The sequence below is a fragment of the Plecotus auritus genome (assembly GCF_963455305.1).
Source record: "Plecotus auritus genome assembly, chromosome: X".
Taxonomy (NCBI): Eukaryota; Metazoa; Chordata; class Mammalia; order Chiroptera; family Vespertilionidae; genus Plecotus; species Plecotus auritus.
The window spans coordinates 132,080,393-132,104,778 of record NC_137784.1 but is presented as its reverse complement, the minus strand read 5'-3'; the positions used below and the strand labels follow the sequence as shown (position 1 = coordinate 132,104,778).

General features: G+C 55.0%; 1 protein-coding gene across 5 annotated transcripts; it reads left to right on the top strand.

The window, feature by feature from the left end:
- Positions 1 to 294: 294 nt before the first annotated feature.
- Positions 295 to 23,212, top strand: PDZD4 (PDZ domain containing 4). 5 transcript variants are annotated; one of them, XM_080652469.1, is made up of 9 exons: positions 295 to 972; positions 16,137 to 16,390; positions 16,680 to 16,718; positions 17,482 to 17,572; positions 18,044 to 18,142; positions 19,107 to 19,169; positions 19,912 to 20,013; positions 20,287 to 20,382; positions 20,559 to 23,212. In XM_080652469.1, the coding sequence occupies exons 1-9, from the start codon at positions 913 to 915 to the stop codon at positions 22,104 to 22,106; spliced, it is 2,352 nt and encodes a 783-aa protein (XP_080508595.1). In that variant the 5' UTR covers positions 295 to 912; the 3' UTR covers positions 22,107 to 23,212. The 5 variants fall into 5 exon arrangements, with proteins under 5 accessions (XP_080508595.1, XP_080508597.1, XP_080508596.1 ...); XM_080652471.1 differs by lacking the exon at positions 16,680 to 16,718 and having other exon boundaries at positions 16,137 to 16,372; XM_080652470.1 differs by lacking the exon at positions 16,680 to 16,718.
- Positions 23,213 to 24,386: the final 1,174 nt, after the last annotated feature.

The window sequence follows — 24,386 nt, the reverse complement described above, 5'->3', positions numbered from 1 at the left end:
TCTCAGAGATCCCGAGAGGCGTTTCTCCAAACAGGATGGATCCCCATCTCCCAGGCCGGCACCGCACAGGCGGTACGTCCAGTGCTGGGCACCCCGGGGCCCGACGCCTGGGGTGGCAGGGAGTCAGGGGTCGCCCCCCTTCAAGGTTCGTATCCAGGCCCCGCCCCTGGCTTCCCGCGCCAGCTCCCGCGGCCTCCTGCCGCTCGCGCTCCCACCCAGCCCCGCTCTCCTCCCCCACGCGCGTGCGCCCCGTCCCCGCGCCCCTCCCCCGCCGCCACCGCGGCCGCGCGCGCGTGCCCGTCGTCTCGGGCGGGAGCTGGAGATAGCGGGGCCAGCTGGGGTCCGGAGAACGGGCTCTAGGAGCGCGGGGAGCGCGGCCGGGCGAGGCAGGAGCTCGGGCGCGGGTCTGGCCGCGAGCGGGGGTCGCTGCCGTGCCGCCGCCCCCCAGTCGGCGGGCCGGGCCGCGGCGCTGAGCGCGAGGGCCAGGCTCCCGGGGCCGGCGGCCATGGGCGGGAGCCGGAGGAGGCAGCGGCAGCGGCAGCGGCGGGCCCCGCGGGTGGGGAGGCGCGTGGCCCACGGCCCCTGACGCCCCCGGCGGCCCGGCGCGCCCCCGCGCCTCCTGGGGGGGTTGTAGCCAAGCAACGCCCGGCGCGCCCGCCCATCCCCCCGCTTCCCTTTTTTTCCTGGCCGGGTGCAAGGGAGCATGCTGGCCCCTGGCCTCAGCCAGCCAAGAGTTAACCCGAGGGGCGTGGAGCTGCCCCCCCCTCGGGGGCGTGCCCCCCTCCCCCGCTAGGCGGCCCGCCCCCCGCTCTAGGGTATGGCTCCCGGCTCTGGCCCGGGACCTGAGGTCCCGCGCAAGGGCCAGTGAAAGGCGTTTACCCCATTCTGCCCTCTCCCTCGCCGGCCAGCACCATGGGATGTAATATGTGCGTGGTCCAGAAACCGGAGGAGCAGTACAAAGTAATGCTTCAGGTAGGGTGGCTGGGCCGCTGGGGTGGGGAGGCGTGGGCGCCACCTGGGGAGGAAGCCGGCCCGGGGGTGAGGCCTGGTGGAGCCTGGGCGGCAGATGTGGGAGGGAGGGCTGGAGGGTTCTAGAGCAATAGGTAGGGAGCCATCCTCGCCCTCAATTTCTGCAGCTGCTGGGTGTTGGCGCTCATGGGAACCAGTCGTGGGGAGGGGGTGCGGGGCGCATCCTTTGGGCTCTGGTTGTAGATTGGGACGCGAACATTGGGTTCAGGTCGGACCGGGTCGGGAAGTTGGGCTCGGTCCGATTCCGGTGCGTTTGGGAGATGGGAGGCACGATGCTGAGGGCGCCGGTGCTGGGTAGAGGTTGCATAGCAACGAGCTTCTTTACCCAGCGCACGCTTGCGGTGCTGGACCCAGAGCAGGACAGGGAGGTTGGCGCCCGCGAAGGAGGACCACCAAATCCAGGTCTCGTCGGGACAGGGGCGCAGGAGCGCGCCGGCAACCCGGGGCCCCGCAGATGCTTGGCCCAGTCGGGGATGCCTACCCCAGCACTCACTCTCCGCTCCGGCCCTGCCCAAACGGTGGGCTCCCAGACCTTGGGTGCTTCCGGAAAGTACCCGGCCTTCTCTTCTCTCTCTCTCTCTCTCTCTCTCTCTCTCTCTCTCTCTCTCTCTCTCTCTCTCTCTCTCTCTCTCTCTCCCCCCTCTCTCTGGGCTTCGAGGGGTGTGGACCGGGCAGTGCGTGGCTGGGAGGAAGACACCGAGCTGCGCGCTCCGGCCCGGACTCCAGCTCCGGGACTGGGAGCGGGGCTTCCTTGCCTGTGCGTGCCGTTATTTCGTGAGTGCGTACCTGTGCCCCATCTATATGTGCGTGGGGGCTCCTGCGGCCCCCGCGTGTGTGTACTTTCTGTGTGCGCCCTGAGAGCTGTCTAGAGAAATGTCCCAGATGGTGTGGCCTGAGACGCCCCCCAGGATTAAGTGGAGTGAGTTCAAGGTCAGAGGGAGTTGAGACCCAGGGGCAAACCGACACAGACAGATATGCTCTTCAACTCCGTGTTCGTTGGTCAGGACTGGGGAATAAGTGCAGGCAGGAGCAGTGCTGGCTGGGGGAAATGGGGTCTCCTTAGAAGAATAGGGGGAACCCCTACAAGTATCAACGGGGTCGTGGGAAGTGGGGAAGAATCTGTGCATCAGGGGGTTGGGGAGGCCGGGAAAGCCCAGCATTTGTGCTGGGAGCCTAGTTCTCTTCTGGCCTCCATGAAGGGGGGCGGGCAGGAGGGCAATCTTGCCCTAGCCTGGAGGCACTCTCTCCCCGCTGGTCTCCGGGGCCCACGAGCCCTCCGCTTTTCAGGCTTCCTACTCCCCCAATCCCGTTCCTTGCTATTCATTGCTTTTGCCTCCTCCTGGGATCGGTTCCGGAACGACCCAGGTTGGGACCTAGAGGCAGTCCTGTGGAATCCCAGTGAGGGGCACCCGGGCTACCGGAGGGAGGTGGGCTGCTATGGTTGGTCCATGAGGCCCAGGAATCCCATCCTCACTGCTTCCTTTCTTGTAATCATTTTATCAAAAGGCAAGCGTTTCCCTAGCGACTTTGCTTGGGGCGATGGGTGCACTCTGCAGTGTGCAGATGATGTTTTATTGAGTTGTATGCTTGAAACCTGTATGGTTTTGCGAACCATTGTCACCCCAATCAATTCAATAAAAATAAAATTTGTAAAAAAAGCAAGCGGTTCCAAACTGTGGTGGGCTCTGACTTTGCTGGGGAGGCACTATGGTAACCCTTTGCGGGGGGCGGGGGTGTCCGCATGGCAGTGGGAGGAGGCGTCACAGGTTGGGCTGGGACTGCCTTCAGGAATCTCCATGTCTGAATCAATTCCCCGGCCAGGCTTTCCACCTTGAGAGAGAGCCCCAAGTCCTGGGCAAGTAGGCCTTCAGCATGGGGGTCCTGCAAAGGCTAGTCGCCCCCTCCCCCCACTGGTGTTTCCTGGTCTGGGTTACAGCCCTCCCTGACTGAGTCCCTGAGAACGCTGCTCCCTTTTACAGCTCCTGCAAAAGTTTGGACAGAAGCGGGGGCTGGGTGCAGTTTTAAAAGAGGAACCATCCTTTAAGTTAAGGGAAGAAGGGAAGACAAGAGAGAATTGAATTTGTAAAATCTGGAAAGCAGAGAAAGCCATTCGCTATCTCAGATGAGCCCATTTCTGGGGGCTGGAGTCCCAGGCAGAGAAGGGAGAACTTTTGCCCGGAGCCTCTTCTCGCAAGGAAGCTTTTGTCCCAAAAGACCAGCCAGCTTCTGGGACCCCTTGCCTCTGGCCCCAGTGCTTCCTAAACACTGGTGTTCTCCCAGCTTCGGTGGCACTTCTCCCTGCCTCCTCTCTACCTGCCTGGGACCCCCACACCTTACCCCAGAGTAAGGGACACCACTGAGACACAGTGCAGCCCAGGGAAATGCACATGTCCACCTACATCACTTGCCACGTGACTTCCTCGGCAAGGGCTCCCCGGAGCCTCTTCCTAGATCTTTAGAGATGTCCGACCCCCAGGTTAAGGGAGACTTGAGTCTCTCCTAGCCTTGAGTTCCCGGCCTTTTTCGCCTGATGACTCAGGCACTTAAAAAACAACACGACAGCTTTATTGAGAGGATTCGCATACCCTTAAAGTGTACAAATTAGAGGGTTCTAGTCTATTCAGCGAGTTGTGCAACTATAACCTCTGTCTAATTCCAGAACATTTTCGTCACCTTAAAAAGAAACCCCGTACCCATTTCCCCCAATACCTCCCGGCCCCTGGCACCCACTAATTTCCTTTCTGTCTTTGTAGATTTGCCTTTTCCAGATTTTTAAAAATGGTTTTAAATGGAACCATACGATATGTGACTCTTTGTGTCTGGCTTCATTCATTTACCATCTTGTAGCATGTATTACTACTAATTTTCCTTTTTACTATTAATTTTTTTTATTGCTGAGTAATATTCCCTTGTACGGCTATACCATATCATAGTTATCCATTTCATCTGTTGATGGCTGTTTGGGTTGCTTCCATCTTTTGACTATTGTGAATCATGCCGTGGCTGTACAAATGTCTGTTTGAGTTCCTACTTTCAGTTTTATTAGGTGTATGCTCAGAAATGAAATTGCTGGATCATAGGGCAATTCTGTTTGACTTTTTTGAGGAGCTGCTTAACTTTTTCCAGCGGGGCTTAACCATTTTGCATTCCCACCAACAATGTAAGAGGGTTCAATTTCTGCACATCTTCCCCAACACGGTTTGTTAATTTTTAAATTAATTAAGTTGGTAAAAGAGTTTTAATTGGTTTTTCTTTCTTTTTTTTCTTTCTTAGAGAGAGAGGAAGGGACAGGGAGAGAGAGACATCTATCCTGCACGCCTCTGGCCTCCAGCTAGCCTGCCGTCTCCTGCACGCCTCCCGTCTGCTACTCGCCTTCCCGCTCCTGCACGCCTCGGGACTCAGGCACGCCTCCCGCCTCCCTCTCTCCTCCCCCTGCCTGCACGCCTCCCGCCCCCTGCACGCTTCCCGCCCCCTGCACGCCTCCCGCCCCCTGCACGCCTCCCTCCCCCTGCACGCCTCCCGCCCCCTGCACCCCTCCCGCTCCCTGCACCCCTCCCGCTCCCTGCTCACCTCCCGCCTCCTGCTCACCTCCCGCCCCCTGCACCCCTCCCGCCCCCTGCTCGCCTCCCGCCCCCTGCACTCCTCCCGCCCCCTGCACTCCTCCCGCCCCCTGCACTCCTCCCGCCCCCTGCTCCCCTCCCGCCCCCTGCACCCCTCCCGCCCCCTGCTGGCCTCCCGCCTCCTGCACGCCTCCCACCGGGGATCAAGCCCACAACCCAGGCAAGTACCCTAACCTGGAATCCAACTGGCAATACCTCAGTGCACTGGAGGACACCTAGGGTCCAACACATGTTTTTGGTAATAGCCATCCTACTGTGTGTGAGGTGGTAGCTCATTGTGGTTTTGATTTGCATTTCTTGATGGCTAATGATGTTGAGCATCTTTTCTTGTGCTATTTATTGGTCATTTGCATATCCTTTTGGTAGAAATGTCTCTTTATGCCAGTACCACATTGCTTTTATTTTAGCTTTGCAAGTAACATTTGAAACCAGCAAGTGTGAGTCCTCGAACTTTGTACTCTTCAAGATTGTTTTCGCTATTCTGGGTCCCTTGAGTTTCCATAGGAATTTTAGGATCGACTTGTCAACTTCTGAAAAGAAACCAGCTGATTTTATGGGAATTGCATTGAATTTGTAGATCAATTTGGGTGAGTAGTTATTAACCCATGAACATGGGATGTCAATTTTAAAATTTATTTATTTTTTTAATAGAGAAAGATAGGAGAGATAAGAGAGAGCAACATTGATTTGTTGCTCCACTTATTTATGCTTTCATTGTTTGATTCTTGTATGTGCCCCGATTGGGGATCAAACCCGAAATCCTGGTATATTGGGATGAGACACTAACCAACTGAGCTATCCCACCAGATGGCCAGATGTCTTTACATTTGGGTCTTGAATTTCCTTCACCAGTGTTTTGTACTTTTCATAAATTTATTCCTGTACATTTTATTTTTTATGATGCCATTGTAAGTGAAATTGTTTTCTCAATTTCCTTTTCATCTTTCTCATTGCCATTGTATTGAAATATAAGATTTTTGTATATTGATCCTGTATCTTGCAACCTTACTAAACTTCATTTATGAGCTTTAATAGTTTTTAGTGGATTCTTCAGGATTTTCTATATATGGGGGTCATGTGATGGGCAAATAGATATAGTTTTACTTTCTTTCCTACCTGGATGCCTTTTATTTCTTTTTCTCACCTATTTGCTTTGGTTATAACCTCCAGTAGAATTTTGAATAGAAGTGGGCATCTTTGCTTTGTTTCTGATCTAAGGGGAAGCTTCCAGTCTTTCACCTATAGGTTAGCCGTGGATTTCTCATAGATGATCCTTATCAGGTTAAGTTCCCTTCTATTCTTAGTTTGAGTGTTCTCATGAAGGGTCATTAGATTTTGTCAAATGCCTTTCCTGTGGCTGTTAAGATGTTGATGTGACTTTGGCCCTGTATTCTACTGATATGGTCTATTGCAGTACTTTTTTAAAAATAAAATTTTTTATTGATTTCAGAGAGGAAAGGAGAGAGAGAGAGAAACATTGATGATGATGAGAGAGAACCATTGATCGGCTGGGGATCGAGCCCGAAACATGGGCATGTGTCCTGACCGGGAATTGAACGGTGACCTCCTGGTTGATGCTCAACCACTGAACCATGCTGGCCAAGCTATTGCAGTACTATTTATATACATATATATATTTTAAATTGATTTCGGAGAGTAAGGGAGAGGGAGAGAGATAGAAACATCAATGATGAGAGAGAATCATTGATTGGCCACCTCCTGCACACCCCACACTGGGGAAGGGCCATGCCTGTCCCCTCTCTCCGAGACATATTTATCTTTTTTTAAAAAATATATTTTATTGATTTTTTACAGAGAGGAAGGGAGAGGGATAGAGAGTTAGAAACATCGACGAGAGAGAAACATCGATCAGCTGCCTCCTGCACACTCCTCACTGGGTATGTGCCCACAACCAAGGTACATGCCCCTGACCGGAATCGAACCTGGGACCCTTGAGTCCGCAGGCCGACGCTCTATTCACTGAGCCAAACAGGCTAGGGCCATATTTATCTTTTGTAAAAAATATATTTTTATTGATTTCAGAGAGAAAGGGAGAGGGAGAGAGAAACATCAATGATGAGAATCATTAATTGGCTGCCTCCTGCATGCCCCCTACTGGGGATCGAGCCGCAACCTGGGCATGTGCCCTGACTGGGGATCAAACTGATCAAGCATGAAGCAGAGGACAGCTGGGTGACATATTTATCTTCCATGGCACCTCTCCCCACCTGATGTGCTCCCCCACCTCGCTTGAGCAGGGCTTTAGTTCTGTCCTTGTGAAGTAGGTCCCCTGGAAATCCTGTGGAGGGCATGAATGGGGCACTGAATCCCAATAGCCATCATGTGCATGGGCTCACCTTACTTTATCATTGACCCAAGATTTTATTTTATTTAAAAAATTTTTATTGACTTCAGAGAGAGGAAGGGAGAGGGAGAGAGAGATAGAAACATCAATGATGAGAGAGAATCATGGATCGGCTGCCTCCTGCACACTTCCTACTGGCGATTAAGCCCCCAACCTGGGCATGTGCTCTGACTGGGAATAGAACTGGTGACCTCCTGGATCGGGTCATAGGTTGATATTCAAAGCACTGAGCCACACCGGCTGGGCTTGACCCAAGATTTTATTTTTTATTTTATTTTATTTATCTTTTGTTATAAAGGTTTCATTTTATATGGAAAGTTATTTGACCCAAGCTTTTACAATGCCCTTTTTTCCTTATCTCATTTCTGAGGACTGGCTGAGCCATTGATAGAAAATTCTAGATAATGCAAATCTATAGTGACAGAAAGAAGAGCAGCATTTGCAGGGATGGTTGGAAGGGAGGAATGACAGGGCATGAGGCACTTGGTGATGATAATAGTGCTCACTATTTTAATTGTGATGATTACACACGTGTGTGCGTGCGTGTGTATAACATCAAAACTTTGTAAATTATATGCTCTAAATATGTACAGTTGATTGTATGGCAATTATTCCTCAGTAAAGCTTAAAAAACAAAAAATAGCCTGGCCAGCATGGCTCAGTGGTTGAGCTTCGGCCTATGAACCAAGAGATCACAGTTCGATTCCTGGTCAGGGCACATGCCTGGGTTGCAGGCTCGATCCCCAGTGTGGAGCGTGCAGGAGGCAGCCAATCAATGATTCTCTCATCATTGATGTTTTTGTATCTCTCCTTCCTTCCTCTCTGAAATCAATAAAAAAATAAATAAAAAATAAATAAAAACAAGAAATACATGTACACATACACACACACACACACACACACACACACACACACACACACACACCAAAGGACAAAAAGCAGGTGAGAGCGCTTAGCCCAGCCCGGGTCCTAGTGGGGCTGAACGGGTCTTTCCTTCCTTCTATCTCAGGTCCCTGCCAGGTAAGACAGGGTGGTGTGCTGATACTTGCTCAATGCCTTTCCTCAGCTGCTAAATGGGAATAAAGAGTGCCTGCCTCCTGGGGTCGTTGCCTTGGCACTGGATCCCCTGGGATCTCATTTGGGTGGGGGTGGGGGGTGGAGTTGCTGCCATCAAGCCATTAGGTTGGTTGTTAACATGTTGAAATTGGCTGGAGAAGGCCTTACTCCTCCTGGACATGTCACAGTTAATATCCAGTGACAGAAGAATGTCCAATATTATTCTGAGGGTCTCCTGATGTAAAAGAAATGGGCAGATTTGGTCCCTTTGCTCAGGAGTCAAGCCAAAGGAGGAAAGACTGAGAAGCTGGGGCTTGGGGTTGGCTTTGGGGTGTCACAGGCATCCCTCCTCTTCATAGTTCAATCTACCTCTTCCTCATGCTTGCTTTGAGCAAAGGAAATGAAAAGGACTCCATGGAGAATACCATTTTGATTACTGCTAGACAGGGGCCAGCCAGGTTAGTCCAGAGGTGGGTGGGTGGGAGGATATTTTCAATTGTGCCTGCTGCTCTTTTCCAAACAGGATTTCAGAGGTTCCTGAGAGGCCTGCTTTCCCTGGGAAAGCATGGGCAGGGCAGATGGGTCAGATTTCAGCCCAGCATGTTTGGGCACCACCCACCCACTCAGCAGCTTTGGGGAGGGAGGAGGAGGGGAGAGGAGAGAGGAGACAGGCCATTTGAAGCACTTGATTGGTGCCTGAACTCTGTTCAGGTGTGTGCAAGTCCCTCCTGGCTCCTCAAGAGGGCGCTCTGGGACAGCTGACTCCACCATGGGGCCTTTGTTAAAATTTTGGATCTGAATGAACAGGTCCAGGGTGGGGCCTGGGATTCTGAATTTCTCACAAACCCCTAGGCAATGTCCATGCTCCTGGTCCTTGGGCCACACGCTGAGTAGTGAGAACCTCAGGTAGGAACTTGGATTAAATCAGTGAAGCCCCAAATCACACCAACATCACTTAGCACGGGAGTTTGTTACAAATAAGAATCGAGGCTTCACCTCAGACCTATCAAATCAATTTTCAGGGGTCGTTGCCCAAGGTGGGTCCCAAGGACTAACCTGTTTTTCCAAGTCAGGTGTGGGAACTGACCCTCCTTTCCCATCACCCAACAGCCTTACCAACATACAGGCAGCTCACATGGGCACCCAGGCGCACACACCACCCTCCGTGGAGGTGAAGGCCTCTCATGCTTCCTTTTCATGCAGTTGTCCCAGAGCAGGAAGGTCTTGGGGGTTTATGGGGGTGGGATGGTATGACTTATCCAGGGAGCCTCAGCTGGGAGCACACCATTCACTGGGCCAGTTACATGGTGATGGAGTGTACTGATGTGTCCTTGCTAGAATTTTTTTAAATATTTTTTTTTATTGATTTCAGAGAGGAAGGGAGAGAGAGATAAAAATATCAATGATGAGAGAGAATCGTTGATTGGCTGCCTCCTGCATGCTCCCTACTGGGGATCGTACCCACAACCTGGGCATGTGCCCTTGACCAGAATCGAACCTGGGACCTTTCAGTCCACAGGCCGATGCTCTACCCACTGAGCCAAACTGGCTAGGGCCTTGCTAGAATTTTTACAAATTAAGGCATTTTTGGCCCGGCTGGTGTTGCTCAGTGGTTGAGCACCGACCTGTGAACTGGGAGGTCACGTTTCAATTCCCAGTCAGGGCACATGTCCAGGTTGTGGGCTCGATCCCCAGTGTAGGGCATGCAGGAGGCAGCCAATCAATGATTCTCTCTCATCATTGATGTTTCTAACTCTCCCTCTCCCTTCCTCTCTGAAATCAATAAAAAATATTTAAAAAAAATACAAATTAAGCCATAACCGGTTTGGCTCAGTGGATAGAGCGTCGGCCTGCGGACTCAAGGGTCCCGGGTTCGATTCCGGTCAAGGGCATGTACCTTGGTTGCGGGCACATACCCGGTGGGGAGTGTGCAGGAGGCAGCTGATCAATGTTTCTCTCTCATCGGTGTTTCTAACTCTCTATCCCTCTCCCTTCCTCTCTGTAAAAAATCAATAAAATATATTTTAAAAAAAATACAAATTAAGGCATTGTGTAGCCAGAATTTATTCAGGCAAGAATCATTCTTGGATGGTAAAACTATTAGATAAAGGTTGGTGGAGAACAGGATCTTCACAGGGTCTCAAGGCATTGCCCCAAATTTCTTGTGAATCAGGCAGGGAAAATGCAACTTTGCTACTGATAGCTCTGGCAGCCTCCACCATGACTACATGATCAAACCAACCAAGGCTCCCTAGTAGTAGGACAACCTGACCCCAGCGCCTCCAGATTGTGGCGGGTGGGGGGGGTAGAGGGGACAAGGATAAGGAGGGTCGTCCTATGGACTGAAGGGTCCCGGGTTCGGTTCTGATCAAGGGCACATGCCTGGGTTGCAGGCTTGATACCCAGTAGGGAGTGTGCAGGAGGCAGCCGATCAATGATTCTCATCATTGATGTTTCTATCTCTCCCTCTCTGAAATCAATAAACTTTTTTTTTTTTTTTAAAAAGGATAAGGATACAGCAACTTGTCAAAGTGCTTAAGCTGAATCTAATGAGGGCAATTCCAGACTTGGACATTTTATTTTTATTTATTTTTAAAATATATTTTTATTGATTTCAGAGAGGGAGGGAGAGAAACATCAATCAATGATGAGAGAGAATCATTGATCGGCTGCCTCCTGCATGCCCCACACTGGGGATCAAGCCTGCAACCCGGGCATGTGCCCTTGACCGGAATTGAACCTGGGACCCCTCAGTCCACAGGCTGACACTCTCTATACACTGAAGGCAAACCAGCTAGGGCTCTGGGACATTTTGTAAGGCAGCTGCCCTGGACTCTTCTAAGAAGTCAATGTCATGGAAATTTAAAAAGGGTAAATTGTTCTAGATTAGAGGAGACTAGAGACTTAAACCAATGTAATGTGTGTGGTCCTTGATTGAATCCTGGTTCCAAAAAAAAAAAAAGAAAGCTGTAAGGGCATTAGTGGTATAGTTGGAGAGATGTGGAGGTGGCTATATCAGAGCTAAATCCATGAGCCTGTTAAGGGTGTTGTGGTTTCCCCGGGAATGGCAGGGTGCATCTTACTGTGGGAAGTGTATGTGTAGAAAGGAAGCATCAGGGGCAGCAGATGTCCACTATCAGATGTTCCAAAGTTCCTGTGGCTTGACAAATTTTCAAAATCCAGCGTTGGGAAGACCTGAAGGAGGACTTATTTCTGTTGGGCCGCTGAAAAGACAGAAGTGCAGCCTGGCCAGTGTGGCTCAGTGGTTGAGCATGGACCTATGAGCCAGGAGGTCCCAGTTTGATTCCCGGTCAGGGCAGATGCCCAGGTTGTGGGCTCAGTCCCCAGTGTGGGGCGTGCAGGAGACAGCTGATCAATGATTATCTCATCATTGATGTTTCTATCAATCTCCCTCCCTTCCTCTCTGATATCAATAAAAGTATATTTTTAAAAAATGCAGAGAACCTGTCCCTGGCTCAGACGGCCATTCTCTGCAGAGGCTTCTGTCTAGGCCAGTGCTCTGTTGCCTTGGAAGTCACCGTAGCACTTGTCTGGGCTGGGGAAGCCAGAGACACAGCTGTGTCCGGTGTCCTCTGGACACTCCCGGACTGCAGAGCTGAGCGCCAGCTGGTCCATCAGAGCTCCCCGCGCCAGGGCAGAGGGTTGTTCTGGTTTCTATTTTCTCCTAGCTCCAGTTTCCTAATCAGAGTGGAGTTAGTTGAGTCATAATAGCAATTATGTAATTAAACACATCCCTGAGGCCTTACTGAGAGTGAAAGGGCCTTCCCGGGGCATCCCAGGGAGTCCCCCTGGGACCCTCGGAAAACCTGGCCTTCTTTTCCCTCCTCCTGCCCTGCGCAGATTCCTCATCAGAGCATTTGGGAAGTATAGTGAGGGAGAGATGGGAGATACACGGGAGATACATGGGAGAGACAGGCTCTTTGTCTGAGGCTCTGGGCTGGGAGGGGGCGGGGCAAGCATGCCTAGGGCCCCGCCCTCCGCCACTGGCCGCTCTTGCACCACCAAGGGGTACAGGGACGGGTTGGGGGCAGCTGCAGCGGCTGTGGCTGCCCTCCCTCGCCTGCACCAGGCCCCTGTCCAATCCAAGTCCCTGCCCAATCGCGACTGCCCCCTAAGCGTCCTGCGTTGCTCTCCTCCGTCCCCGTTGATGAAGATGTTCTGGAATTAGATCCGAGGTGATGGCTGCACAATGCGAATACACTACTAAATGCCACTGAATTGTACATTTTCAAATGGTTAAGATGGTGAATGTTGTGTTAGGTATATTTTACCACAGTCAAAAATAATGCTGCTCTTAACGTCCTTGCAATTTGCATGCTATTTGTCATCATTTTAGGATCTATTCTTTAGAGCAAATTTACTGGATCAGAGGGTATGACGAACATTTTCAAACTTATTGACATATTCCTTCAGGAAGATAACCATTTTACACTCTGGGGTAAGGACCAGACTGAGTGTGTGATCGGATGATGGGCTCAGCCAGGATGAGGGAGCGCTGAGTGCCATGGGGCCTGGAGGTGGCTACTGCCCTTGGGACCTGTGTGGTGACTGGGCAGTGAGTGCTCTGTCAGTGTGTCAGCAGGAACCAGGCTGTCTGAAAGCTGTGACGGCCACCTGGGTCACATTTGGGCAAAGGGATGCCTCTAAGGCTCTAGTCCTCTCTTCCTGGTGGAAGTGAAGTGATTTCCAGCCAAGCTGGGATTGGGTTGAGCTGTGGTTCATGGGCCAACCCTCTTGGGCCCATCCCAGCAGCAAGAATCAGCCGTGTGCGGAGAGGCCCCGAGGAGAGAGCATGAAGTCTCAGGCAAGGCAAGCGCAGTGTGAGTTTTCTGACAATGGGCTCATCCAGCAAGTATCGCTGTTCTGCAACCGCAAGGGCTTCTGGCGCAGCTGACCACCCCGGGTCCACGTGGGAAACTCCTGGGAAGGCTGCGTGGGGCTCCTTGGGGCCTGGCTTCCTCTCTGATCTGAGGGTGACCTGAGGACTCTCTGTCTGCTCTGGCCTAGCCTGGGCCTCCCTATGCCCATCCTAGCCTTTGACTCCCGGTGGGCCCTCGCAGGTCAGAAATCAAGGTGTGGTGGGAGTGTATTTTGTGAGTTCCCGAGAGCCTGATGGGAACCAAGTCGTGTGGCTGTGAAGCCTCATCCACATGTTAGGTCTACCAGGGTCCAGCCTGTGCCGCGCGCTTAGCATGCTCAGCAGCCTCCCTGGGCTGGGCCTTTCATGGCTCCCGATGCCCAGGTGTTTGGGCAGAGCCTCGGCGAGGGTCTGCTACCCAGCGAGTGGTTCTTCCATCGAGATGGACACACAGGTACCTGGCCTTGAGTGGCTATATGAGACAGGAGGGGGCAGGAAGTGATGAGCAGGTGCCCAGGACCCCCCGCTCCTATTGCTCTAGTCCCCAGAAAGAATGATGTGTGAAGGGACAGGAAAGAGTGGCAGCTGTGCAATCGGGTAAAAAGGCAATGGAGAGGCCCACCCATCCCCGCCCCCCCCCCCAGATGAATAATTTACCAAAAGGTTAGGACGGAGACAAAGGAGGATAATGACACAGGCTGACACTTAGTGCTGAGAGGGGAGGTGGCAGAAGTGGGGGAAGGGAAGCAAAGATCTTCTGGAGGAGAAGAGGGTTCAACACAGGGTCATTCACCCACCCTGACAGCCACCAAGCCTTACCCCTCACCCACACAATTCATTCGCACCCACACCCCCACACCCCCACTCACAGCCCTACCCAGACCACACCAACCCAATTCATAAACAACCACCCCTGCGCGCACTCTGCCTACCCACACACCTGCCCCTAGGCCTCCACATCTCAGCCAGAACCCTACCTATATCCCCACACCCTGTCCCCACCCCCACTGCCATTCATACACCACACGGGGACCCACCTCCTATACCCCCCCAGGCCCTACAACATAAAGCAAGAGGGGGCTTCTCCCAACTGCCCCACTGAGACAACTCCCCATTCTCTGAGCCCCCAGTCCCACACTGCCCCCACCAGGCCGGAGATGCTGTGGCTCCTCAGGGTCCCTCCAGCTGTTCTTCTGAAATTCAGGAACTCTGAACTCCATAGACACCTGACGGTTTTCTATATTTTTCACATGTTCTACAATGAACCTGTGTTTCTTTCATAATTAGACAGAATTGATGAAAACATGATCTTTTCTGACCATGGAATGTTTGGAGAGGGGGGAGACAGAAAGCCAGAGATTATCTACAAGGACATAACCACCTAGCAAAAAGGGAATGAAGTACCCAGGAGCCGCGGGCGGCCCGGGGTCCCTGACTCCCGAGCTTTCCTAGGACACCAGGGGCTGGTCTGTCACATTGCAACTGGGAAGACACGGTGTTACGGTTGGGTGGGGCATCTCTATGTGGAACCAAATCCCCCTGAGACATTCAGGAGGAAGGTGGCACTGTGTGTGAGAATGAGAAGACACAGCCAAGCAGAGAAGCCGGGTGCCTTGGCCCATGTGGGGCCCTGTCCATGGGTGCACACTGGGTCCCCGGGACCCGCACTCTCCATGCTGGCTGTCAGGGACTTGGCTTCCACCTGCAAACCAGCCTCCCCGTCTCTTCCCCTGATTCAGGGCAGGTAGCACCTGCTCAGGGAGCCTTCCCTTACCCGCCCTCCCTAGGCTGGCCCTGAGCTTCCACAGCAGCCCCCAAAGGTCTGTCTTCGCACTTCCCTGTTGGCTGTAGCCATTTGGGGCGTCACTGCTAGTGGGTGGCCTCCCCAGGCCCAGAACAGCCCTTCCACAAGCTGCTGTGTAAATTGAAGACACTGCCATCCCCCTGCTCCAGGGCCTGGCCCCATGGCAGGTGCTGGCTGTTTATTTGGTCATTAGTCTTCTTACCTCCCTGCCAAGCAGGGCCTTGAGGCTGCAGCGTATGTTGCGGGCTTCACTAGCTGGGAAGTGACTATCCCAGAGCCCAAGGCACACAGGCTGCTGCGAAAATTAGGGACTGTGCTGGAGCCAGTCTTATATCCCCAAGTTACCTTTAGGGCAACTTGCTCTACCCAGCTGAAACCCTGCCCTGGAGCTCCATCTCCCGGAAGGCCCTCTGTCCCCGAGCCAGTATCAGCCTGCTTTTCCCTAGACTAGAGCCTACTCCAGCCCCACCTTCTTCTTGGCCCCAGAGCCTGCCACAGCTTCCTTCTCCCCTGCTCACCCCTTTCTTACCACTGCGTGCATCCTGGCCTGGCTCATGACCTTGACTCACCCCCTTCGTTTTGCTGAGCCTTGGTTCCTCATCTGCCAAATAGGTCAGCATCAGATTTGGGCACATCAGGCACCCAAGAAACAGTGGTGGTTGGATAAGAGCCACTTCCTTGGCCTTAGACTGCCTTGCGATGCCACCAGGCTCTGTGTGTGTTGGTCTTTTCTCTTTGGTGAGTCCCTCACTACCTTGAGGACAGAGATCCTGTCCTTTGCATCGTCTTGCTCTTCCCTGACCCTCCTGCCTGAACCCATCACGTGTCTTCCTCTCACACAACAAATGCTCACTTATTGCCAAGGGGGGCTCCGCAGTCTTTGAGTTGCTCACTCCGGCCTCTGCTGCCTGAAGGAGAGGCAGGGCTGGAGTGAGGGCACAGAAGGGTGGGTGACTCCCGGGAGAGGGATGAAGGATGTGCTAGTGCGTAGTCACTGGGGCTCCCTGGCCTCCGGGGCATGGCCCAGCATCCCCAGACAGCACTGCGTGGGGATAGGGCTGAGAAGTGGGGTTTGCCTGGAAATGAGGGCGCTATGGGTAAGCAGAGCAGATTTCTTTTTAAAAAAATATATTTTTATTGATTTAAGTGAGGAAGGGAGAGGGAGAAAGAAACATCAACGATGAGAGAATCATTGATCGGCTGCCTCCTGCATCCCCCGCACTGGGGATCGAGCCCACAACCCGGACATGTGCCCTGACCGGGAATCATACCATGACCTCCTGGTTCATAGGATGAGCCACGCAGGCCGGGCAGCAGATTTCTTGGTTACGCAGATTGGGGCATTGATCAGTGGGTTCTCATGGGGGCGTGTCTCTGCCGCAGGTGAACGGGAAGGAGCTCTCCAAGCTGTCTCAGGAGCAAACCCTGGAGGCCCTGCGTTCCTCCAAGGAGCCCCTGGTGATACAGGTGTTGAGACGCAGCCCCCGCCTCCGGGGGGACAGCTCCTGTCACGACCTGCAGCTGGTGGACAGTGGCACTCAGACTGACATCACCTTCGAGCATATCATGGCGCTGGGCAAGCTGCGCCCGCCCACCCCACCCATGGTCATCCTGGAGCCGTACGTCCTGTCTGAGCTGTGAGTCGCCCTCAGGAGGGCCCCGGGCCCTGCCTCCAGAGAGGGCACGCCACCAGGGGCAACCATCCCCACCCCATCCAGAGGCTGTGTTGCTGCAGCTCTGGGCATGGCGGGGAGACCCCCGACTGGCTTGCCCTCTCAGGCAGGAAGCAGGTTCCTTGGCCTCCAGAGTTGACTGTGGCACCCAAGGGCTCAGAAATCTCCAGGCCTCTAGCCTCAGGCTGAACACCAGCCGGGGAAGGGGCCAGGGGAGGTTGACACACAGGCTCCTCATTGTATCTACCCCCAGGGCCAAGGGAGGACCATCCTGGGATCTTGCTGCTGGAAGGTTGAGGTCCTCAGCTCCTCCTCCTCCATCCTCTCTCCTCTGCCGTCCCATCGTCTTCTGCCTCACAAGCATCACCCCTTGAATCTTCTTGCATCCTTGTCTGTCCCATCTTTCTCCCTGCTCTGAACTTCTTCCATCTCTTCGGCTTCTTTCTTTGGCTTTGGCCCACCCAGAAGAAAGGCCTCTCACCCAGGCCTGGTGGCTCATGACTGTGTGAGCACTGACTCATTCTGCTAGTCTAAACCCCGGCTGCAGGGAGGTGGTCCCGGGATCCCCTCGCAGAGAGGTAGGCCCAGGACTGCCGGCTGCCAAGCTTAGCTTCGGGGCAACAAGGGCCACCCTTGGAGGTAGAGTGGGTCCTTCTCTGCCCCCCAGCAGTCCTCCGGGGCCTGGATAACTCCTGGGGGCGTTGCATGAGTGGGGTCAGTGCTGGGCGGGAAGGATACCCACAGTTTGGAGAAGTCACTGCCAGCTGGCATGGTTTGAGGAGTCTGAGCTGGGGGACGGTGCGGGACAGTCTTAGGGGTCTAGGCATGCCTGCATCCTCAGTGCGGACCCCTGCACACTCCTGGTCTATGCATGGATGCATGTAGCTCAGAAGGAGGGAGTTCTGGAAGAATAGCCTGACCATCTCCCCTGAGCGTGTACCCAGAGCAGGGCTCCATGCTGAGTGCAGTGGGAGTGGCCAGCTCGGGAGCTGGGGCTGGGTCAAGGGCATGAGAGGAGCAGATGGCCAGCCTGATCCCCCACTTCTCCTGGGCAGCCCCCCCATCAGCCATGAGTATTATGACCCAGCGGAGTTCATGGAGGGCGGCCCGCAGGAGGCAGACCGTGTGGACGAGCTGGAGTATGAGGTGAGCCAGGCGGCCAGGGCAGGGCCCGCAGCCAGCCTCAGGAGCCAGTCCCAGGATGGCTGTCTACAGCCCATCACAGGCCTGGCTCCCGCTGCTTCCAGGCGGCTGGGCCTTGTGGTCCTTCCCGGGATGTGGCTGGTTACTCAGGCTCACCCACCAAGTCTGGCTGAGTTGGGGAGGGCACGGGTGAGGTCACCCGGTCGGTTTATGTCAGTGAGTCTGTGTCCCGCACATACATGTCTGTGTCCTATGCGTCCTGTGCGTCTCGTGCATATGTCTTGGGCATTTCCTGGTAGGAAACACATGCGCCATTTGGGGATGGTAAGAAAGATCCTCCGAATCTGGAGGCTCAGCTCAGGTGAAGTGCTGCTGGGGGTCCGGGCTGGGCCGTGCCCACCACCACGGCATGGGTCCTTGCTCACGTATTTCCGGGCTTTCTTCCTCTGCTTCCCCCACGCCCTCTTGTGGCAGGAGGTGGAGCTGTATAAAGCCAGCCACCGGGACAAGCTGGGCCTGATGGTTTGCTACCGCACCGATGATGAGGAGGACCTGGGCATCTACGTTGGAGAGGTATGAAGGTGGGGATATGGCAAGGCAGCAGAGCCTCATGCTGTCTTTGGTGTGCTAGGACCTCAAAGCTGGACTTTGATGATGCCCATCTGTACTGCACCAGTGAGGGGAACGGGCACCATGGTGGTGGGTAGTGAGGCAGGGCCTGGCACACAGAGAATCCTTATAGCATCCAACTCCTTGGCCTTTGCACACTGCCCAGGGTGCTCAGGCTGCCCACAAGGACCCAGCTGCCAGGGTTAAGGCCTGCTTACATCAATTGTCAGTGAATGCCCAGCCTGACAGCCCTCCCCCAGCGTATGTGGCCAGGGTGGGACAGTGGGCAAGGCTGAGGCAGGCTGAGGTCCCGGCCAGGCTTTGTTATTCCTCGCACCTCTTGCAGCCGCCCTCCTGGCACTCATGGGGTCATTCTCCTCCACCTGTCTGTGTCCGCAGGAGAGTGGATCCTTCTCTGCCCCCAGCAGTCCTCCGGGGCCTGGATAACTCCTGGGGGCGTTGCATGAGTGGGGTCAGTGCTGGGCGGGAAGGATACCCACAGTTTGACTCCCCTGCTGCCATCCACAGTCGAGCAGTATCCTAATCAAGTTAACCTTCATAGGACTATCCCACTGCTATTTTTTGAGTATGGGAAAGTATCCTAGCCTCTGACACAAAAAAGAACAGGCTTTCATGCAAAAGAGTGTAGGGTTGCCAGCCAGCACATGCATGAGGGGGTGTTGGAAGGGGCTGGAAGGTTCGGGTCAGTAAGTTGGTGGCTTGTGCTAGGGAGAGGTGACTAGCCCCAGGCCCACTGTTCTGTCCCTGCCTTCTGGAGCTTGGGAGCTCCTGGTCTGAGCTGAAGAGGTAGCGAGCAAGGAGCCTTTGGTTGGCTTTGGGGACTCCTGAGGTGCGGCTGGCCTGTTCTACTGAGAGGGCACCTTAGCAGAGGTGCCAAGTCCACACCCAGGATGTGTGTGCCTTGCAGGTGAATCCCAACAGCATTGCAGCCAAAGACGGCCGGATCCGAGAGGGAGACCGAATCGTCCAGGTGAGGAGGGCAAGCATGCCTGACTCCAGGCTCCACTGTGCCAGCTGCCCCTCTTTTTCTTCCTCTCCTCCCCCCCTCCCCCCTCCTCCTCCTCCTCCTCCTCCTCCTCCTCCTCCTTCTTTCTTCTTTCTTCTTCCTTCTTCCTTCTTCCTTCTTCCTTCTTCTAATATTTTTATTGATTTCAGAGAGGAAGAGAGAGGGAGAGAGATAGAAACATCCACGATGAGAGAGAATCATTGGTCGGCTGCTTCCTGCACGCCCCTTACTGGGGGATCGAGCCTGCCACCTGGGCATGTGCCCTGACCAGGAATCCAACCATGACCTCCTGGTTCATAGCTCGACACTCAACCACTGAGCCACACCAGCCGGGCTGCCCTACCACTTCTTAGCTGATCCCAGCTCTGTCCTGCTAAGAGCTTAGCTTGGATCCAGGCAGCCTAAAACCGGGCTGGGTCTCCTCTCTCTGCACAGCTGCCCTGGGTGACTCCCGTGTGCCCGTGGGATCTGCCCTGGCACCTTGCTAGCCTCTCCCTCTGCCCCCCAGATGTGAGCACATCTGTCCCACGTTGTCCTCTGAGCGCATGTGCCTTTGCACAGGCCAGGCTGTCCTCTCCTGAGGCACCTCCCACTTGTCTCCATCCTGCCAAAGCTTGGGGAGCCTGTTCCAGCCCAGGGTGCTCACCCAGGGCCCGCCCCTCAGCCAGCTCTGGCATCCCTGCTGATTGTTCCTCACCCGCCACAGATAAACGGTGTGGACGTCCAGAACCGGGAAGAGGCGGTGGCCATCCTGAGCCAAGAGGAGAACACCAACATCTCCCTGCTGGTGGCCCGGCCTGAGAGCCAGGTGTGTGTCTAGCAGGGGGTTCTGGTTCCCCTCCCATTGGGCGTTCTGTCTTGGAATCTGCTGATCTGTGTCAGGGGCACAGACATGCCAACAGCCTGGCACTGATAGCGGGCTGGCAGTGTCCCAGGGCCTGTTTTCCCTTTTAGCCTATGATGGCCGGGACCACCCCCTTTCTGGGGTTTTTAACTATTGGGTATGGAACCTTGAGGCAACTGGAGGGGTGGCTGGGGAGGTTCTTAAGACAGTGGGGACATCATGGGCCTGTCTCTGCAGCTGGCAAAACGAATGAAGGACAGTGACCGTGATGACTTTCTGGATGTCTTGGGCTCAGAGAATGAGGGGAAGTTGAAATCCCCCCCTGCCCAGCAGGTGAGGAAGGAGGAAGGGCAAGTCATGGGGAGGGCCAGCAGGAAGGGAGGGTGAGGAGGGGCTGGGGGTGTGTGGGAAGGTGGGCTGGACCCCAAAGCCCTTCTGATCACCCCATCCTCTTTTGGCGCCCCTGCTAATGGGACCCAGACTGAGTAGGGTTCATCTTTCTACCCCAGCTCGGAAAAGAAGAGGAGCCAGGGGCCCCGGATGTGGGCCCAGGCCTGAGCAACAGCCAGGAGCTCGACAGTGGGGTGGGTCGGACAGACGAGAGCACCCGCAATGAGGAGAGCTCTGAGCACGACCTGCTGGGGGATGAGCCCCTGAGCACCACCAACACGCCCGGCACCCTGCGCAAGTTTGGCCTGCAAGGGGACGCCCTGCAGAGCCGCGACTTCCACTTCAGCATGGACTCCCTGCTGGCTGAGGGGGCTGGGCTGGGGGGTGCTGAGGTCCCGGGCCTCACCGATGAGGAGTATGAGCGCTACCGGGAGCTGCTGGAGATCAAGTGCCACCTGGAGAATGGCAACCAGTTGGGCCTCCTCTTTGCCCGCGCCTCCGGTGGCAACAGCGCCCTGGATGTCAACCGCAACGAGAGCCTGGGCCACGAGATGGCCATGCTGGAGGAGGAGCTGCGGCACCTGGAATTCAAGTGCCGCAACATCTTGCGGGCGCAGAAGATGCAGCAGCTGCGGGAGCGCTGCATGAAGGCCTGGCTGCTGGAGGAGGAGAGTGTCTACGAACTGGGCGCCAGCGAGCCCAAGAAGCGCGAGCTGCCCGACATCTCTGAGCTGCCCGAGAAGTCTGACAAGGACAGCACCAGTGCCTACAACACGGGGGAGAGCTGCCGCAGCACCCCACTGCTCACCGAGCCGCTGCAGGAGAGCCCCCTGAGGCGGGCCGCTGCTGGCAACTCCAACTTGAATCGGACCCCCTCGGGCCCCCCTGTCGCCACCCACCCCAAGGCAGCTCCTCCACAGGGGAGCCCCGGCAAGTTCCGATCCCTCTCCCGGGATCCTGAGGTGGGCCGGAGACAGCACTCAGAGGAGCGCGTCCGCCGCAGCCCCAAGATGGGGGTCACCCTGGAGCGCGTGGGCCCCGAGGGCAGCCCTTACCTCTCCAGGCGCCACCGAGGCCAGGGCCAGGAGGGCGAGCACTACCAAAGCTGTCTGCAGCTGGCCCCTCCGCGCTGCCTGGAGGATCTGGGCCACGGCCCCTTGAGTTTGGCTGGTGGCCCTCGGGTGGGCGGAGCTGTGGCCGCAGCCAGTGAAGGGCCCCGCATGGAGTGGAAGGTTAAGGTGCGCAGCGATGGAACCCGCTATGTGGCCAAGCGGCCCGTGCGTGATCGCCTCCTAAAAGCCCGGGCCCTGAAGATCCGCGAGGAGCGCAGTGGCATGACCACGGACGACGATGCGGTCAGCGAGATGAAGATGGGCCGCTATTGGAGCAAGGAGGAGAGGAAGCAGCACCTGATCCGGGCCCGGGAGCAGCGCAAGCGGCGTGAGTTCATGATGCAGAGCCGGTTGGAGTGCCTGAGGGAACAGCAGAATGGCGACAGCAAGGCTGAGCTCAACATCATCGCCTTGAGCCACCGCAAGACCATGAAGAAGCGGAATAAGAAGATTCTAGACAACTGGATCACCATCCAGGAGATGCTGGCCCATGGCACTCGCTCAGCTGACGGCAAGCGAGTCTATAACCCTCTGCTCTCCGTCACCACCGTCTGAGCTGCCCAGATGGGAGCCAGCTGCGATACAGGGCAGGCCCTCTGCCCCTGCCCAGGTCCAGTGAGCCTCCAGGAATCCCACCCCCTCCTCTCCCGTAGAATCTAGTGTGTGTCTTTGTGCACAGGTGTGCACACACCTGTCTTTGTATTTGTGCACAGGACTTTGTTACCAGAGAGAAGCCCCCAAGGAGAATGGGCACCCCTTCCATTGTGTGTGTGCGCGTGTGTGTGTGCAACACTAGCCCAGGCACATGCACGTGCACACACTCCCCCCTTCCACCCCCCCCCCCCCCCAGCTCTCTCAGTGTGTTGAGCTGAAAAGGAGAGGTAAAGAGGATTATCCTAAGCACAAGAGAATGTCCAGCTCCTGAGCTGAGCAGTCTCTCCCCCATGCTGGGAGCCTCCACTATTTGTAGACAAAGGCGACCCTGTTTTTGTGGTTTTTCTCCCTTTCTGTGCTTGCCAATTGTTTTTCTGTTTTGTGCACCTGCCCTGGGGGCTAGCAGCTCCTTCAGGCAGCCTGACAAAGGTGGAACCCCCCCTAGTGAGGGCTGGGAAGGAGGGGGGTGGGAGGGGAGTAAGAGAGGGAGGGTAGGGATGGGTGGGAAGGGATGGGAAGGAAGGGAAGAATGGGAAGCAGCTTTCCTGCTGGCCTCCGCTCTGAGGTGTGGGGACAAGGGCTTTCAAGACTCACCCTCGAGGCTACCTCCTCTGTGACCAAGGTAGAGCGGAGACTGGGGCCTGAGGGGCCAGTATCCATCCAAGAAGAAATACCTGAGCCCAGGGCTGTGCCTGACTCCATGTGGAGTGTGGCTTCTCTTCTGAGGGTCGTGAGGGGGTCCAGAAGCCAAGGCCCATGTGTAATAGCAAAAGAGCTTTGTGACAAGACCCACATGGAATTGAGGGAGCTGCCTGGAGCCCAGTGAGAGCCATGCCAGGCCAGCTGGGCTGACTGGGGAGATGTCCTGCATCCCACTTTGCAGGTGTGGACTGGGCAGTTCTCCAGGGCCCCTCAGTCTCAAGAGAGCCTCAGATTGGAGGCAGACAGATTGCCTATCCCTGCCCCCCACTGGCATCACAATAAAGCAAGCTGCCTTTTTATGGTGACTCCTGGCCTCCCTGTGTTTATTCTCATCGATGGAGCTTGGGTGGGAGAGGGGCGCTTGCGCGCGTGCGCGTGTTGTGTGTGTGTGTCGGGGGTGGAGGTGGTGGTGAAGGGCAGGGCAGGTGAGGACTGGGGCCAATTGAAAGCTGTCTCAGCTTTCTTTTTTTTTAAATATATTTTATTGATATTTTACAGAGAGGAAGGGAGAGGGATAGAGAGCTAGAAACATCGATAAGAGAGAAACATCGATCAGCTGCCTCCTGCACACCTCCCACTGGGGATGTGCCCGCAACCACAGTACATGCCCTTGACCGGAATCGAACCCGGGACCCTTCAGTCCGCAGGCTGATGCTCTATCCACTGAGCCAAACCGGTTTTGGCAGTCTCAGCTTTCTTGACGTATCACTGAGGAACAGCAAGGTTTTGTTTTTTTTAATATATTTTTTATTGTTGATAGTATTACAGATATCTCTCATTTACCCCCCCCCCCCCCGCTTTACCCACCCTCCTCCCAGCCCCCATTATTTCAGAGAGGGAGAGAGAGAAACATCAATGATGAAAATCATTGATCGGCTGCCTCCTGCATACACCCCACTTGGAACGAGCCCACAACCCAGGCATGTGCCCTGACTGGGAATAGAACTGTGACCTCCTGGTTCATAGGTCATCGCTCAACCACTGAGCAACACCGGCTGGGAAACAGCAAGATCTTTTGATGTCAGTGTCCTTTACCTGACAGGAGGTATGACAGGGTCACTTGATTCATTTCAAGGGTGTGACATGGCCTCAGGGGTGGTGCACAGATGCAGGATGACAGGCTTGGCTCAGGACTGAATGAGGCCAACACTCCATCTCTGGAGCCTGAGAGAAGTGGGTTCCACTCCACCCCCTCCCCCTGCTCCAGAAGAACTGGAGCAGGGGCAAGGAGCTGGGAGCTTCTCAAAGGCACAAACTACCTTCCCTATTGGGGGACCCCAGTGCCTAGCACGTAGATGATGCTGAGTAAAAGTCTAGGCCATGAGGTGGATGAATACCTGGGTGGCCACAGGGCCCTTCTGGCTCTTAGACTTCCAGAGGTGCAGCCAGATGTTCCATTCCGTGCAGCAAACCACTGGTATCAGCTAAGTGCCAGGACCCATGCTACATGCTGGGTGGGAGCCAGGGCCCTGAAGGCCA

Excerpts from the sequence above, each read along its gene's own strand:
- PDZD4 (XM_080652469.1), top strand. The coding sequence starts at position 913 with ATGGGATGTAATATGTGCGTGGTCCAGAAACCGGAGGAGCAGTACAAA. Across the intron at positions 16,719-17,481 it reads TGGGATCTTGCTGCTGGAAG|CCCCCCCATCAGCCATGAGT; the intron begins GTTGAGGTCCTC and ends TCTCCTGGGCAG. Across the intron at positions 20,383-20,558 it reads AATCCCCCCCTGCCCAGCAG|CTCGGAAAAGAAGAGGAGCC; the intron begins GTGAGGAAGGAG and ends TTTCTACCCCAG.